Raw genomic sequence first — 18,608 nt, 5'->3', positions numbered from 1 at the left:
CCTTGGGAGGCAGAATGCATAGAGAAGAGGATGTAGAACGTTTTCCTTTTATGATATTATTACCTGAACATTTGCAAACAATGCCCATAAAGTACAGCCACTTACTACTTTCAGTTTTCTTTCAGTAAGCAGAAAAGCCCTTGGGGCACAAAACAGCCCCTTAAAATCTACTGAGAAGTTTGGGGTGCTTCTTTGTTCCAGTCAGTGTATCATATTGGAAACATCAAGGGCAGCATTAAACTTGTATTTTAACAGAAACAGTGGGCTTCATCTCATTTATCTCACCATGGAAAGATCTATGATAGGGGTAGAAATCGAAGCCCAAAAATACCAACAACATTTGTAATGACAGAACATTTACTTTACAGTTTGCTAGTTTCTAATATTTGGGTTCAAAGTTTGAGTATTATACAGCACTGATGGCATTAATATTAATTTGTTGGAAGAGTACTTGAGACAGTGAATACACCCCACTAACGGTTTATGCATGATTTTTCATGTTTGTCGAAAAGGGTTATAAACCAAGTGCTTTACTGTCTCACAAATACCTTGCTTTTTTTCTGTTATTATTCTGGCCCATAGCGTCCACTAAGGCAAACCAGCTTAGCTCCTAAGCACAGTAATGACTTTTTAAGATGTAATCCATTCACAAAATAATTCAACATATAATTTTCATCCCAAACATTTTTCCCCCAATTAAGCAAAACTGCCAAGGCAAATATTTAATTTCTTAACAAAAGCTTGTTTTGTGCAGGTCCCATTCATATCAATGGAACTCACACAGGAAAGCTTACTACTAAAAATGTGCTTCATCTTACCATATACTTTTAAATATTCCAAATCTTACTAACCTGAATGTAGCTGGAAACTAGTTTTGTCTGTAGGGATGCTTTTCCCCAAAAGGTCCTCTGCAGTACTTTGATATAGGCTTGGCTGTCTCATAAAGAATCCAGAGTATTCAGATTCAAAAAACTTCAGAGGGTACACTTCCAAATCTCTATCCAAATGGAGATTTGAACTTTGAGGGTCATCAAGACCAGATTCTTTTGCAGTGTCTGGCATAGGCAATGGAAGTATTCTGTGGTGGTTTTGTGGGCTAGGCTGTCCGGAGGACAAAGGAGGAGAAATCTGCTTGTGTATATTTGATGCTGGATATGAATTATTAAAAACATTACTAACCGCTGCTAAAGGAGGAGATGGCTGCCTTTTATCTTCCTGTTTAGCACTGGTCCTTGTCTGATAAATATCAGTATTCAGACATACTGGCAAGTGTAAAGGCAAATGTTTGCTACTCTCTCGGGGGACTGTAGATCTTTTTTCACATCCCAAGCCTGGTGGGCTCTTTTCTGCTCTTGAAGTATGCTGTGATCTCTTCCATTCTGCAGTTTCATCTAACCTATCGTTTTGTATAACTTTCAGTAGGGTTTTATTGACTGCTCCTGCTAGCTTGCATGATTCATCAATAACATGCTCTTGTTCTCTTTCATATTTTCGGACAGAGGATTCATACTCCTTTTCTTGTATCTCAGAGGCGAGTACAACATTAATACATTCTTTGCTACTGTATCCTCTTTGGCCGCATTCTACAGGGGTTTTTAAAGTTCTCTGTAGGTGTTCTGAATCTTGTACTTTTGGCAGCTCTCTAACATCAGGTTTGATGTTGCCAATCGCCGCACGATGATTCTCACTGTGCAGTCTTTCTGATGTAGCAACCATATCAAAGGCCTCAAATTTGTTCGGTGCTATTTCTTGGGAAGTGTGCATTAAAAGATTGCTTGGCTGCTCGTGCATCCCTTTAAGGGTATCCTCTACATCATCTAACAGACTGTGGCTGGAATGCGCAAAACAGTGTCCCAACACATCATTGTCATATTCGGAAAAAGAAACAGAGAGGTCTGTATCAGAGCCCAAAGCCCGACTGTCCTCAAGCAAATGCCAGTCTCTTCTTGATCTTTCTGGTTGTTTATCAGTATCTGATGACAAATCATCTTTGCCTTCTGTCTTTGCTTGATAAGAACCAGAAGTATCACCAGGATGTCTGGCAGAACTCAGTTTGTTATCTCCTAGCAGAATGTCTTTGCTTTTCAGTGCAGAATGATCCAAAACTGGAGGGGGCTTTCTTTTAATTTTTTTTATAAAATCCTCAATGCTCTCTCTTCGTTTACTAAATTTCCGTGTCTTTTTGTTTTTCAGGGTGGGCTTAATTTCCACAGATCCCAAAAAAGCTTCTTGTTGATCCCCGAAACCCAAGTTTTCCTCATTGTTATATGCAAGGCTTTGAGTTGCTCCTTCTAGCTTTCCATCCTGATTTCCCATCTTAACTCCTAAAATGTGGCTGGAACTTAGCAAAGTGGCTAATAGCTTCTCCTTTTCAGCATTTAGCTTATACAGCTCAGTGAGAATATCCTTAGTAGGAGTTTGCTTGAAGAAGATGTCTCCAATGTTTTCATAGGCATGCCCGCTTGATCCGGCCGCCTGGGAGCCTTCTCTCACTTGATAGCAGTTATGGAAACGTCTGTTGGATCTGTCTAGAGTAACGCAACCCTTGTATGTGAATCCTCTGACTTTTCCCTTTGGGAGATAGAAACTGACGTAGCAAAGCTCCATAACAGGTCTGTGCAACTGGAGTACAGTATGAGTGCCTTCCATTGTGTTTGACTAATTTTTCATGCATTTAAGTTATGTGGCCTGTATTTCTAGCCTTGCATGACACACCATGTGATGCAAGGAAAATAAAGGAGGCATCTGACTAATCTTCTACGGTAATGTTTCCTGTTGAAAGGGAAAGAGAAGCTTGTCAAAATCAACTATAACTGTCCTCTCCAGCACCACACGCAATAAAGAATAAAATACCTCAGTTCCTTTAATTAGGATTGCCAACTCCAGGTTCAGTAATGTCTAGAGATCTGAGGACAGAGCATAGGAGAGTGGAATTTGGGGAGTAGTGGGACCTTGGTAAAGTATATCTTCTGAAGTTCAGTTAGAATTCCAGGAGATTTCCAGTCCCCACCTGGAGGTTGGCAACTTTACCTTTAATCCAGGATAATGGCTTCTGCCATAAGAATTGTGATGCTATTTTCATTTCAGGTCAGTATCATTTATTTTATTTTATTTACAAACTGTATACTCCATCTTTATGTTTTCTTTAGAGCCACCAAAGCAGGTGACAGGTTAAAAACATGCATAATAAAACTACATCTTAAAACAACTAAAACCGGACAAAAAACACATTAAACAGTTTCAACCAAAGCTTAAAATATACCTACATATACATAAAAATAACAATTAAAACACAAGGAATACCATATGAAACAAGAAAGTCTTTACCCACTGGCACAAGACATAACAACAGAAGGGGACAGACAAGTTTCCAGTGGAGACAGTCAAGATCATTAAAGATATTATAGAAAACTATAGAAAACTCTGCTACATCCTAACCCATACCATTATCATTGCTGTTTGACTATATACACATTTCTGCTACTTTGCTGAATATTAACATTCCTATCAATGCAGTAAGACTGAAAAAGCTCACCCATTTTTTGTGGTATAGTTTTCTACCATTTAACTTTACTTAATCTTTCTTAAACAATAGATTACTACTAAGAATAGATCTGAATCTGGGGTAAAGCAAATCCAAGCAAATCCATATAAATAGAATAAAAAGAAAGCAATTTTGATTTAGATATATACCAGCTGTCTGCTTAGACTGATTGTAATGAGACTATAATGTCAGATGTTCAGCACTGGGAGTTCAGCATATAAAAATGCTTGAGAAATCAAGCATACAAGTCTCATTGGCTTGTACCCAATAATCAGTGTTGGTGAGAGATTGGCTTGCTAATGGAAATTGCAGTGAGGTGACTGAGGAGAAGGGGAATTTCCATTTCTGTCAGAAATGGTGGGATGGAGGCCGTGGAGGCTGAGTAACCACAAGAACAGATCACTTATGAAAATGCTATAGTGATTGCACTGGAAGGATTCAACTTCTGCAGTGCAAGCTAGGGGGTTGCTAGATGCACAGAAACCACAGACTTAGATGTAGATGCCCACTTAGTGTCAGAAACCTCTGCTTGTCCTTTTATTATAGTTTCAGTAATTCTGCCTATGGATTCTAAAAGGGTTCTTTAAAGTGTGAGACCTACCCCTTGTGCTCTGTAACCATGCCCATCATGGCTTTTAAAATCTTGTTGGGAAAAGATGTTGGAGCAGTTAGGGAGAATCTCAAGTATCCCCTGAATGAAGGGGCTCTCTCTAGGCCTTTAAACTGCTGCTCAAAAAGCCTTCATTGGCTAGGGATGAGGTTGCCAATAATAGGTCAGTCTCTAATTTATCTTTTCTAGGGAAAGTGATAGACCATGTGGTGGTAGAACAGCTCCAGGGTTTCCTGGATGAAGCATCTACCCTTGACCCATTTCAAACTGGTTTCAGGCCTGGGTTTGGTAATGATGCACCTTCCGTTGCACTGCTGGATGATCTCTGTTTAGAATTGGAGGGGGACAATCTTCCCTATTGGACTTTTCAGTGACCTTTGATACAGTTGACTATTCCATTCTTATGTATAAGAATATGGGGTTGGTATTAAGAGAGTAACCCTATGGTTGTTTCACTGTTTTCTGCTTGACCAGATGCAATGAGTCTCCACTGGAGGTGCAGAATTGACTGAATGAAGTTTACCTTGTGAGGTGCCATAGGGTTCTATTCTCTCATGCATGGGCTCCAGATGTATCCATCTTGGTCCTGAACAAGAACTCTGAGACTGTCGTCAGGTGGCTAAGGCAGAACGAAAACTGAATCCAGGCAGGAAAGAGGCAATGGTGGATGTGAAGGCTGATATTCTAGAGCAGGGGTAGGGAACCTGCGGCTCTCCAGATGTTCAGGAACTACAATTCCCATCAGCCTTTGTCAGCATGGCCAATTGGCCATGCTGGTAGGGGCTGATGGGAATTGTAGTTCCTGAACATCTGGAGAGCCGCAGGTTCCCTACCCCTGTTCTAGAGTGACTGAATTCACTTATCCTAGATGGGTGACATTGGCTTTTTCAGAACAGGTTAAGAGCTTGGAATGTTCCTTGACCCTGCCTTGCTGTTTGAAAATTAAGTTGGCATGGTGGCTAGGAACACCTTCTGGCAGATGCATCTGATTTGCCAACTTTCTCATTACCTAGATTCAACTGATTTGGCCATGCGGATCCATGTTTCTGTAACCTCATGTTTGGATTACTGCAACGTGTTCTATGTGGCTCTGCCCTTGAAGACAACCTGGAAAATGTAACTGGTCTAGAATGTGGGAGCCCAACTGCTGTCGGGGGCTAGCTGTTGTGAACATTCCTTGCCTATTTAGAAACAGTTTAATTGATTGCTGTTTGATTCCAAGTTCAATTCCAGATGCTGGTTATGATCATTAAAGCCCTCCATGACCTAGAACTCAAATGTTGAAGGACAATCTCCTTTAATATATCCCTGTATGCCAGCAGTTTGTTGGCTATCCCATCATTTAGGGTGGCCCATCTGGCATCAACCAGCGCTCAGGTCTTTTCCATCATCCCTTCAGCTCTGTTGAATTGGTGCTATAAGGCCAGCTTGTTTGCCAGGCACTTGAATGGGTTTAAACAACAGGCACTTTTATGAATGGGGAGGGTGAGGAATTTGGGGCTTATTACTTTATCTTGGTCTCAACTGAGATTTTAATTATTATTGTAAACTACCTTGAACCAAGAAGAAATGTGAGATATGTTTTAATAAAAATAAAGTAATATTTATGGTAAGGGTGGAACTTCTCTTCCCTTCTCAACTGTCCTGAAGCAGCAACCAGCAGGTCCTACCAGTGTGCCCCTTCATTAGCCACCACTGAGAAAATCATTTATATTCCCAATATAATTTATGGTATTTTCCTATGAATAGTGTATTTCCTGAGGTGATGTTTAGAGAGCACCCAGTGAATTCATGGCTGGGATGTGAGTTGTACTGCAAGCTACTTTGCACTTCCATAATAAACGCTGCATTCATGCTTAGAAAAACAGGGATCTCTGTATACAGTATAGGGATGTAAAATATGAACCTGGAATTGCTATTTTAGAGAGGAAAGCTTCAGCAAAAGTCTTTTTCCGTATTCATAAAGCTTGTTCAGACAAGACTAAAACATATACACTGTATTTATGTGGTGGGGGAATGCAGAACCTACCCATGGACTCATACTCACCCCCATTCATGGCCTGTAAAAGATCAAAGTCTATGTACATACTCTCCATCTCCACTGCAGTCAGGAAAGTCAATGAGGTGTGCAAACTTGCTCACTCCTCTGCGTTGGCACATGAATAACTATGAATGATGGGCAGTACATTAGTAAGAGGTACCTACACAGCCGCCACCACCTGCTGGTATAAATGTGGCACTGCTAGTCCACTGCCTAAAGGGTTCCAGCAAAGATCAGGAGGCATGCAAAAGTCCAAGAAGGGTCACAGGCCACAACTGTAGAGACCCCAGCAACCCCACCATTGCGTCCCATACAAGTCATAAGGAGGAATGGCAGCACAGTGATAGAAAGGGCAGAAATAACCGATCGCAGGCTGGCAGGGGCAGCAAAGGACAATATCATCAACTAAGGCATACCACCTCAAGCCCTTAAAGGAATTGAGCCCTGGTAAACAATAACTTAGCAGATGACAGAGTTGGCAAGAGCCCCAGCATTCTCCCACCAGTGGCAACCTAAAGCAGTTCCACAGTCCACATGATGTGAAGGCTGTAATTATGCAGAAAGGGTCATAGGGAGATGACAAGAACAGGAAACTGCTAGAGGTCTCCACTAGCAGCCCAGTCAAGCTTCTGCGGACATCCTTGGCCACCCTTCTTACCACCCCTAATTACAGTAGAGCGATAGAGGGGGGTCACTGGATCAAGCTCAGATTTGGGGACATGCAGCCCCCAATAGATTCCCCAATAGCTTCCTCAATGAAGCAGAAGGCCATCCTTCCACTCTACATGCTGACATTCTGCTCCCAAGCAATCAATCTGTGCCTAGAGATCATAATTCCAAATCCATTCTGCACTCATTGTAATTTTGGTGCACAATAAGGTATTTCAGCAGAGGCCATGCAATCAATTGGTGCTCCTGGCTCCCAGCATCTCCCATTGCTCCCAACAGACAATCTTGTAATTCATTTTAATACATCCCCTCTCAATACGCACCTGGCTTTCCTGGCTGTCCCTTATGACATCAGGCATCCCTCCAGGTGCCAAGCAGCAGCTGCAAAAGACACTGATAACTGTTTCATGACCCAGGAGAAAGCATCTCTCCCCCGTGGCAGTTCTCCAGCTGCTCCTGTTCAATTGCCACCCCAGGGCTCAGCAAGCTGTCAGAGTTCCCTACTACAGAATTCAGGACCAGAGCTACCCACCCTTCTCAAAAGACATCTGCCTGCTGCATTTCCCTTACAGCCATTGACTCCAGGGACCCCACAATCCCCAGCCCCCTCAGTGATACCTCCCTAAATATCTTCCCCTGAGTGGCCTCCGCGCAGCTCGCTAGTGCTGGAACACATTTATTCATTTCAATAATTTATTGTATTCATATCCCACCTTTCTCCCTAATGGGACCCAAAGTGGCTTACCTCCATTTTATCCCCATACCAAACCTGTGAGAACGTTAGAATGAGTCTGTGTGCCTGGCCCTAAGCCACTTTGCTAGCTTCCATGGTACAAGTGCCGATTTGAACCTGAGACTCCCAGGTCCTAGTCTGACATTCTAATCTAACTACTGACTATAGTGACTCATTGATCCAGATTACCCACTGGCCCATTCTCCCTTCAAATAGCAGCCTGAGAAGTGAGAAACCAGGTATTAGTTCAGCCTTAGATATGCTGCTGGGCCCCTGCTGTCTTTGGCAGTTGACCATGATGGGGGACCAGTAGCACCATCCACAGTCACACAAGCCATCCAAGACCCCTCCTCATGGGTGTGTCATTGGGCAGATCTTGGGGAATCACAGATGGGGTGAGGCAGAGAAGGACATAGAACTCCTGTCATGCAATCAAAACCAAGCAGACACAGTAGTAGCACAATAAAGATTTTATTCAACTGCAAACCACGGCAAGATCTGATGACTCAGGTTGCTATAGAGATATGGACTGAAGCTTCCAAGCCACAGTCTGTGTCCAAGTGGGGTAGAGTGACAGGTGGAACTTTGATGGACTGGATATAATGCATCATTCCAGGAAGTGGGCTGGGACAGCTGGCCGAGGTGTCTGGGGGAAGGGGTGGCAGCACTAGCTAACCCTATCCCTTAGGACTCTCACAATACTAGAACCAGGGGGCATTCATTGAAAATGCTGGGGGGAAGAATTAGGACTAATAAAAGGAAACACTTCTTCACGCAACGTGTGATTGGTGTTTGGAATATGCTGCCACAGGAGGTGGTGATGGCCACTAACCTGGATAGCTTTAAAAGGGGCTTGGACAGATTTATGAAGGAGAAGTTGATTTATGGCTACCAATCTTGATCCTCTTTGATCTGAGATTGCAAATGCCTTAACAGACCAGGTGATCGGGAGCAACAGCCGCAGAAGGCCATTGCGTTCACATCCTACATGTGAGCTCCCCAAGGCACCTGGTGGGCCACTGCGAGTAGCAGAGAGCTGGACTAGATGGACTTTGGTCTGATCCAGCTGGCTTGTTCTTATGTTCTTATGTTCTTAGGACTGCACTGTTTATCCAACGTTTCAATTTTTTGCCATTGTTGATTTAAGGATACATGAATCCAGCAGTTGTTCATACCTCCAATTAATCTCTGTTCTACACAAATTGAAAATGTAGGAGGTATCTGTAGAAAACATATTTTCCACAGGTAGCATGGTCTGCTACAAAGACTGAATAGGATGAAGACTATGCTGATCTATAGTTAACTTGTCTCAAACCAGTGCCAGCTAAAGTTTACAACATTTTATCCTGCCTTTCCACCCAATCAGGGTCTATAAGGCAGTGAACATAAAAACATTAAAGCAGTAGAACAATTAAAATACAGTTTAAAATGATAATATTCAGTTAAAAACACATAAACAACACTAGGAGGCTCAATAACCATTTTTGGAGGTATGCCAAATGAAGCAAAAAAAGTCTTCACCTGCTGATGAAAGACACTGATAGAGGGAGACAGATGAATCTCCTTGGAGAAGGAGTTCCAAAGTTTTGGTGCCAGGATGGAAAAGGCCATTCCTCTGAATGCCACCCATCTAAGTCAAGAATGAGAGCAACTGAATGTATGACTGTAGTGTAGTATGACTGAGGATGACTGTAGTGAGCAGGTAGGTTCGAATGGGAGAAGGTGATCCTTAAATACATTGGTCCCAGGCTGTATAGGACTTTATAGGTCAATACCAGCATCTTGAATAGAACCCATAAGAAAACTGAAACCCAGCATAAATGGGAAAAGACTGGAGTGATATGGTCCATACAACACTGGGCAGTGCAATTTGTACCAACTGTTGCTTCTGGACAGTCTTCAAGGGTAGTTCCACATACAGAGCACTACAATAATCTAATCTAGATGTTACTAGGAGATGCACCATAGTGGCAAGATCTTTTATGCTCAGGAAGGGCCGCCACTGGCTTACTAGCTGAAGATGCTGAAAAGCACCTCTAAACACTACTTCCATCTGTTTATCCAACAGGAGGCCCAAGCTATGAACTTGCTCCTTTAGGGGGAGTGAAACCCTATCCAGAACATGGGATAATTCATTTCTTGGGTCAGACATTTCCACTATCAGTGGTACTTCCATTTTGTTGGGATTAAGTTTCAATTTGTTGCCCTCATTGATTCCAAAAGTGCAGCCAGGCACATGTTCATGGTGTCTACAGTCTCCTTGCAATCTGCTGGTAGTGCAAGATGGAGTTATGTGTGATTTGCAAATTGGTTACAGCTTAGCTCAAATCTTGGGATGACTTATGTCAGTGGCTTAACATAAATATTAAAAAGCATGGGAGGAAAAATGGAACTTTGGGGAAAAGTTGGCCAGCCACCACTTGTCCAATCTCCTTGCTCAACAATGGTATGCTTCAAACTGGCCAATAGTAATTCAACTCTCCTGGGTCCAAAGCTTTTTTAAAGGAATGAATGCATCGCTGCCTACTTCAAGACAGAAGCAGCTACCCCATTTCTCAAGGAGGCATTTACTGTTTCCCGGGCCCAGTATGCCAGCACCCTCCCTCGGCAGATGTAAGCAGCCAGAAGGGGCAAGGGTTGTGCAAACAGATGGTATGTTTCAAACTTCCAAGAATCAAGTCCAAATCCTCCATTTGCACAAATTGAGCTTTCCCACACAATTGGACATACTGGCACCCTGGGACCATCGGATCCAGTTGCTGCTAATGTAGAGTTCAAGTCGGAACAGATGTGAGAGATTTTATCTACAAAGTGCTTAGCAAAATGATTACAACAGGCTGCAGAGCAACCTATCTCCTCCAATTGGCTAGAACCCCATAGGCTAGAACCCCAACCACCTGGGAGAGTTTTGCAGGTCTACACTGTGCAGATACAGTGGTGGAGGAAAATATTGCTAAATATATGTTCATGAGGGCAGCTGATATTGCTCCCCCAATGGGTTTATATGAAGATACAGCCTAAATAAACCTCTTCAGAATCACTATTCCCATTTGTATTTAAGGCTGCTCTTAGAAATCTGGCATAGCTTTCTCTGTAAAGTTTTCCATGCAACATGGAATCCCTATTGTCTTGAACTTAAAAAAGAAGTCCTGGTATAAAAAATATTTGTCAATGCACCATGCAGAAGTACTACCAAAAAATGAAATGGATTTTTAATTTTTTTAATTAAAACGAATACATTGTTAATGGCACAAATGAAACAGTTTCAAAACAGATTTTCTACTATTTTTAAGAGGTTACATCTGGAAATAAAACTTTTAGTCAAACAAAATAATTGTTCTGTTTTTTCCTATTTGGCCAGACATCTTATTGATAAGGTTTGATGTATGAGTGTGTGCTAACAACGCAGTGGAAGCTAGAGACAGAGTAATTACATTTATGCCTATTTCTAATTTAATTTCTCCAAGTGACATGTTCCATGCTAGTTCTACTTCAGTTCAAAGTACACTGTGCTTTTTTTTTCTGCGGTGGGTTTTCTGGGTTTTGCACTACTTGAACACACTGGAATAAGCTACAGATATTTAATATGGATTTACAGAAGATGACAAAATGTTAGTTTTTAACAAAACGTCTCCAAATATCATATAGAGATCATGGCTTTCATTTCCATTTCCAGCAATTGACACTACTAGCCATTTCCTAGAAAATTCTCTAATATAGTTTTGTTCTGAAATTCTCTGACATTCTGTCCTGTATGCAAAATCATCTAGATGCTACCCTGATAAAACAGCTGCACAAGGAATGGAGAGAATTTAGGATCACCAACTTTGAACCGAGACAGTTACTCAGTGCTTAAACAGAGGGCTTGCCAGTGCAAAAGGACGCTTCCATATGGAACACCACTGGGACCAGATCCTTAACCAGGTGCTGTGCTGTGCTAAGGATTATGCCATCGTCCTTAAACACAGAGAAGGGACTGTGGTTCTTTGCAAGACACCATGAAAACTGAGATGCTCAGAAGGGCAGTGCTTGAAGTAAATAACAAAATGTTTTGGAAATGCCAAGTGGGGTTGACCTGCATGAATATTCTGAGACAAAACCATTACAGAAATTAACCAGGCAGATAGATAAACTTAATAGCTTTGGCTCATTTTCTCTTAACTCAAAGTAAGTATATGTAATTGGCTGGTGTGGGTTTTCTGGGATGTTTGGTTGTGCTCTGGTAGTTTTAGCTCCAATCTGGTCTGATAGTTTTAACTATCATCTTCAGAGGCATGCAAGCCATAGATGTGGGCGAAATGTTAGGAGCTCAAACTACCAGACCGCAGCCACAAAGCCCAGAAAACCCACAACAACCAGTTGAGTCCAGCCATTAAAGCATTTGACAATACAATATTGGTAACCTTATCCTGGTACCATCCCACACAGCCTCAAAAGCTAAAGGTTTTGAAATAGTAAGTTATTCTATATGCTGAAGGGCTAATGTATGTTTGATGATGGGTGAACAAATAACAGACACTGCACAGTGCCCACTGAAATGAGTGCTTATTTTGTACATTGTAAATAATGGTGGTAGTACAACAGTCAAATGATGAGATCTGTTACAGAAAGTGTGAAAATGTTTAACAATTCTTTCCAGTGTCATTTTATGGTGCACTATTAGCTTACATCACAGTATTTAACCTATGAAGGACAACAACTTCTCCTCTGATTAATTCAGTCCATGGAGTGTGGAGTTTTACCACATTAACATTAAAGTCAGATGGCACCAATGCACCTCATCATGATGTCACTTCCAGTTCTGTACATCAACAAGCCTGTCCCCACTGGCTGGCAATCTTACAGCAAGGCCAGCCCATACACAACGGGCACAGTACTTTTCCTTCCTCCATGAACTGAGCCTATTTGTTTGTAAAACGATGGGACAAGGGCTACTTTTTCTTATCACTCAAACTGTTTCATTCTACACTTGGCATTTCTTACATAATGTGGGACAAATGAGATACCAGATTCCTCAGACTTTTGTTTATGGCTCGCACACTGAATATCCACAATGGGATGTTTCTATATTTATTTGGGACAGAGTCAATACCAAGAGACATTATGTTTGGCCACTGTCTCATGTGAGGGTTAGTTAGCTAGATCCTCCCATGCTAAGTAGAACATTGGGCAACAAGTGCTCTCCAGCAGTTCTGGTCTTGGGTGAGTATTTCATGCAAAGGTACTTAAAAATAAAAAGTAGTACAATAAATATTCCAAATTGCATCACACAAGATTTTTAGCTGTCTTGCTGTTGATTTTTTTAGTTAATCCACAATATTTTTTAAAAAGAGTCCTTTAAAATGGACATATTATATAATAGCTGAAAATTCCATTGCACAGTAATTAACTCAGAGAACAACCACATGAATGCTCATTTTCTATGCTCTGTGAATATAATCCATGGCTTGGATCCAGACTAGCATTCCCTCAGGTGCAAAGATTTCCATTTGCGGAGAGGAAATTCCTCATGAATTGGAGGGAGGCATAAGAAGGGTTAGGTAGGGAAATCATATCTTCTGCCTTCCACTTCCCCTAGAAACCCCCTTTGACACCAAAAAGTTGCTGCTAAAGGTCAAAATAGCACACAGCACAAAATAGCACACAGCACAAGGGGAAGGTGAAACTGAGCAGAATTCTGGACTTCATTTGATCCTATGAAATACTTCCTATTTTTTGCTGCAGTGACAGGTACCAGGATTTATGTCTGCCTGAGCATCATGCCTTCTTCAGTCTTTTGGTCCCAAATTACAGGTGCTGTGGGAAATGACTATATGGAATATATTTTTGTAAGTAAAAGGCATTGTATATTCTTATAGGCATATATTTCTTACTCAGGCAATTGCAGCAAGATGTTTTACAATGAATTGTTGTAAACAAATACCATGATAAGTGAGTCTGGAACACATTTTCCCCCCTTCTCCTATCCCCTCTCCCTATTATTTTCTTGGTGACAATATGTCTATTGCAAACTGCAGTGTACAGATTTCATTCTGATTCAGTCCAGTGTTACTACTTAGTTGCTGCTCATATTAAAGGAGACAGCAAGTATACAAAAAAGAAAAGAGGCAGATGAACATAAATTCATGAACAGGCAGAAGTATGAATTTGACATGTTAATTGATTTAACACACGAACTCTTCACATCTTCTCTTCTCAATCCCTTGTGAGGCAATCTGATAGAGAAAAATCTGATAAAGACCTGTTTACACATATCTGTTTATATCTCTATGAGGGAAAGGGCTAGAAACTTTTTTAAAAAAATGCTGACAATTCAGAGAGAGTGTATAGTATGTTTCAAGGTGCCCCCCCCCCCCAATGCCTTTGTCTATAAGCCTGGATTTTTGAATAATTTATGTAACTGATTAAAAGCATCTTCCTTCTATGAGTGAGGGGAAATTTTCATCTGCTTGAAAATTGTGTATTATTTTAGTCAGCTGGTGCAAAACATCTTCCTGCTAATATTTTACAAGACAGGAAGGACAATAATCTAATTCATGAGGTTGCTTTCATAACCCCAATAATTCTGTCAGCTCCCATCAAAAGGGTCTCTGTCTCTAACCACAACAAGCTGACTAGACAGTGCCACAGACTTCTACTGCTTGATATGCAGTCTAACTGGTATCTGGATCACAGAGGATCAGACATTTTAAGAGCAATCCTAAGAAAGGATTGCTCAGCAGGATATAATGTCACAGCCTGGAAACCACACAACACCCCAATCCTAAGAAACCTAAAACCAATAACACTGCATCATTATCAGATACAAACTGTAGCTTCCTGAAGGGAAGAACTTGCAAATTTAACAAAGAACTTTAAAGAATTGTGACTATTTGGACACAATAAAAGCATCAAACTAGATGTGTTCTTTTAGCTATAAGAATAAATCAATATTTGTTTCTTATCAAATTTACCATTAATAATTTTAAAATATTTATTTTTTTATCCTGTACTATCACCAAGTAATTCAGTATAATTAACAATAAGTTTTGACACTAGCAGTGATTAGCCAGTGACCAAATCAAAATCATATAGCAGAGCAAGATATGCAGGCACAATAAACATCTATATATTTATACTTTGTTTGTTTATAATTAGATTTATAGGCTACCCTTCCCCTGGTGGGCTCAGGGCACCTTACAACTGTCGGAAGTGCTGTACGCTGTTTCTTGCCTCAGAGACAGTCAGATACCAGGGAGTCAGATAGCTAGAGAGGGTCAAGGCACTGATACCTTTCCTCTACTGAGGCATACAGCCTATAGGGACATGCCTCCCCATGATGAAATGGCAAACACCCCAGCCGCAAGCCACCAAGCTCTGCCCGCTGCAGGGAGGGAGGGGTGGGGCCGCCTGGGCTGCCCACTGCTATCGAGTCCCACCCCCAGCCTCTGTGCAGGCCGGCTTTTGTCTTCCTCAGGCCCTGTGCCCCCTCTGCAGAGAAGCAGGGGTAGGGCTCAGTCTGGGCCCTACCTCCCACCCCCAAGCCCCGCCCCTGAGCACAGAGGGACATGGGGCAGGGAGGTGCGGGGACATGGGGGAACGCTCGGCTGAGGTGTTGCCTCAGGCAACATTTCCCCTCAATACACTTCTGTCTATCACACTGACACTATCCCTTTAATATGTAGATCAATACTCTTAGGGGCTTTCGTTCTTTCTGCTTCTTCTACTCTCTCTTGCGCTCTTCTTACTCACCTTCCATCTTGCACCATGTGTGCAGAGGGATGCAGACTGCATCCACCAACATCTAGCCAGATAGATTAGAACAGAGAGCCTATCTATTCATTTTCCTATCCAGAATGAAGTTCACTAATAAAGACTCCTCTTATTAGTTAGAAACTACAAAATGACTCTGATTTTTCTTTGTGCCAGTGTACACACACATGTCTGGGGATGCTCTGATGTGTTTTCCTCCATGCATTCTGCTTATGATGCTATGGTATCTCTTACCAGAAGGTTATTGGGCCCCAGCTGTGCAGCTCAATTTTTTTCTTTTTGGCTCGGTGAGGCTTTGAGCTCCAGTGGCCACCATAACCAATTTCTATATATAATTGAGCAAGTCTAGGAGGGGGACATTCACTTCCAGCCAATCACCAGGCATGACTCACTTCCAGTCAATTGTTTCTAACCTAGCCATCATCTATCTAAATAGCAATGGGACAGAGTACCTGGGTACCTAAAGGTGCTACTGGGGATGTCTTCTCCTATACTTAGGAATAATGGAAAAGAGGAGGGAGATGAAAGCTGTCTAGAAAAGGAAAGCAACAAACAAAAGACTTAAGCAGATAAACCATAATCATGAGAAATTACTATAACTGCACTTGACCTATAAACTACAATGGGATGGTGACAGTTTACTTTAGAGGTCCCACAAATTGCAGTAATGCAGGTAAGTATTGTCTTCTCTGATTGCCAGCAGGACTCCAGGATCTTTGGTGGGGGTCTTTCACATCATCTATCATGTTCAATTCAAAATAAGGGAAAGTTCACATGCTCAACAAGACTGGGGACCCCTATTCTAACCTACAAAACATCATATCCTATTTATTTTACTTCATCTATATTCTACCTTTCTCTCTAGTTGGAACCCAAAATTACTTACAGCATTCTCCTCTCCTCTACTTTATTCTCACAATAACTCTAATGAGGCAGTTTATGCTGTGAATATATGACTGTTCCAAGGTCACCCAGCAAACTTCCATGACAAGAGTGGGGATCTGAACATCTCAGATCCTGGGCTGATTCTCTAACCATTTCACCACAGTGGATTTCACAACTAAACTTTGGTCCATGTAGCTCAACTACTGGCAGTGGATTTCTGGTCACCACTAAGTAGTGGAGATCCCTTAGCTGGAGATGCTAGGGACTAAACCCTCTCCATGTAACACATGTGCCATACTACTGAAGCCCTGACAAAGAGGTTTTAATGTCTTCTACATTAGGCGATACTTTCTGAAGCACCATTCCAGTCTCTTCTTGCTATTGACATAGACATATGCAACACCATCTCCATCACAGAGGATGAAGTGGATGCTGCATAAATTAACACAATGATACATACTCCTGACTATTTCGGCATAGCTGGAAGAAATAAACTGATTATATGATGGAAATAACACACAGAGAGGGTAGGTGTGTGGAACAGCCATATCCAAACCAATTCAGATGCTTGAGGATTGACTGCTAAGAAAGTCATAGCTGAGCATGCAGAAAAGGGACAGCAGTAGATTCAAGATTACAGTTGCACATATACTATCTTGTACTCTCTCCACTAGACTTCACTGTCGGCCAACATCTTCCCCTCTGCCTCTGCATTCTGAGCAAGGACTTTGGAGTTTGTCAGCATGAAAGAAGAAAGAACAACCAACACCAATTTTTAGTGGTTATGGTGAATATTCAGCAATCATTATCTTTCATCACCTTTATGGCAGTTTAAAATATACTTGTGTTATTATTACACTTAGGGGCATTCAAAAATGTTTTTATTCACAGGAGGGCTGACCTGTTCCCTGCTTTGCAGGCTGGCTGCTCAAGCACTCTTGGTGTTAACAGGCTGCTTGAAGACTGTAAACATTAGTCACGTGTTTTCCACTCTGCAACCCACCTACAGCATGAAGGGGTTATTTTTCAGCCTTTTAAAAGTCCCCACAAGATCTAACTGTGGCTGCCTCTTAGCCTAAATCTTTTCGCCACGGGCACTGCCATTTCACTACACTGTGACAAAATATTGAGAACCCTATATAGCTTCAATAAGTGAACCAGAAAGAGAATCCCAGATACGTTAGTTTTGCTAGATGCGGCTAATAAGAGCTGCATTATCAGAGCGCACAGGGATGGGGAAAGAGATCACGGATTTTGAAAAGAAGCAGATAGTATCCAAACGGATCTCCCGTCTCTTGCCTGTAATTGAAGGGTCCAGTATGACTCAAAAGGGTTGATGGGGAATGGAAAAAAACCAAGTTTGCTTCCCTCTGGAAGGTGCTGGCAAGAGAGGACACTGCAGAGAAGTTGATGGGCAGAGTGTCCCAGACAAATCAATGGTTATTTACCTTGTGAGAGGTGCAGCTCGCTCTGGGCTCTGCTATTGTCGCTACTGCAGGTGCAGAGGAGAGAGGAAGCCCAGTCCTGCGGCTGCTCGCAGATAATCCACAGCCCCCTTCCCCCTCCTGACTGCAGACGACGATTAGGATGATGCCGCCTCGCGTTTAAAACCCCCAGCCTCGCAGAGGTTCATTCACAACGAAAGAGCCAGTGCCGGCTTCAGAAAAACAGACAGCATCAGTGACCAATCTGAACTCGCAGCTGACTCCCGGCTTGATTAGGAGACCAATAGCACGGCAGGAGAGGACCCCAGACAAACCAATGAAGGCGGGCCGGGGGGGGGGGGGTTGATTGACTAGAAGGGAGACAGGCACATTCTAGTACCCGTGAACTCTAAGTGACATTTCGTTATGCGGACATATTAGTTAAGCACCATGTCCTGCTTCTCCCTCATCTTCCTCTGCACAAGAGGGCATGTTTGCATATAAGAGCTCTGTTTTCAAGTCATGCGTTAAGATCAAAATATTAAGATAAACATTTATCCTTTCATATTACCATCGGGTTAGTAATGGAGAGTAGGAATGACGTTTCCGCTTCGCAACCTGGTCAGTCTTTAGAATTGCCCCCCCCCCCACCCCACAAAAGAATATATCGGTTTGGTCTGTGCGTGGTTTAGCATGTAACCTTAATTCTCATGCAAAAGTGGATTCCGCACAGCATATTTATAACGAGTTGCAATCGTTATAAATGAACTCCTTTCTCTTTTTATAAATGGAAAATGAATTCATTTATAACGATTGCAACTCAGTATAAATATGCTGTGCAGAATCCACTGCATTTACGGTATAGCACCCAACAGACTTCAATACCAACCCCACCACTCTTCTATTGTAGTTTTCCAGTCAATGACAGCTTTCAGACACAGAATTGTAAA

At 42.0% G+C, this 18,608-nt stretch overlaps 1 protein-coding gene across 1 annotated transcript in view; it reads right to left on the bottom strand.

The window, feature by feature from the left end:
• The window catches only part of FMN1 (formin 1), a 185,885-nt gene extending 183,842 nt beyond the window's left edge, over positions 1-2,043 (bottom strand). The window contains exon 1 of the mRNA XM_048486013.1: positions 852-2,043. Coding sequence (XP_048341970.1) covers positions 852-1,791 — 940 coding nt within the window. The 5' untranslated portion in view covers positions 1,792-2,043. The remainder of the gene's footprint in view (positions 1-851) is intronic.
• Between the last annotated feature and the right edge of the window lie 16,565 nt (positions 2,044-18,608).

The sequence above is a fragment of the Sphaerodactylus townsendi genome, linkage group LG02 (assembly GCF_021028975.2).
Source record: "Sphaerodactylus townsendi isolate TG3544 linkage group LG02, MPM_Stown_v2.3, whole genome shotgun sequence".
NCBI lineage: Eukaryota > Metazoa > Chordata > Lepidosauria > Squamata > Sphaerodactylidae > Sphaerodactylus > Sphaerodactylus townsendi.
This window is presented reverse-complemented; position numbering and strand designations above follow the sequence as displayed.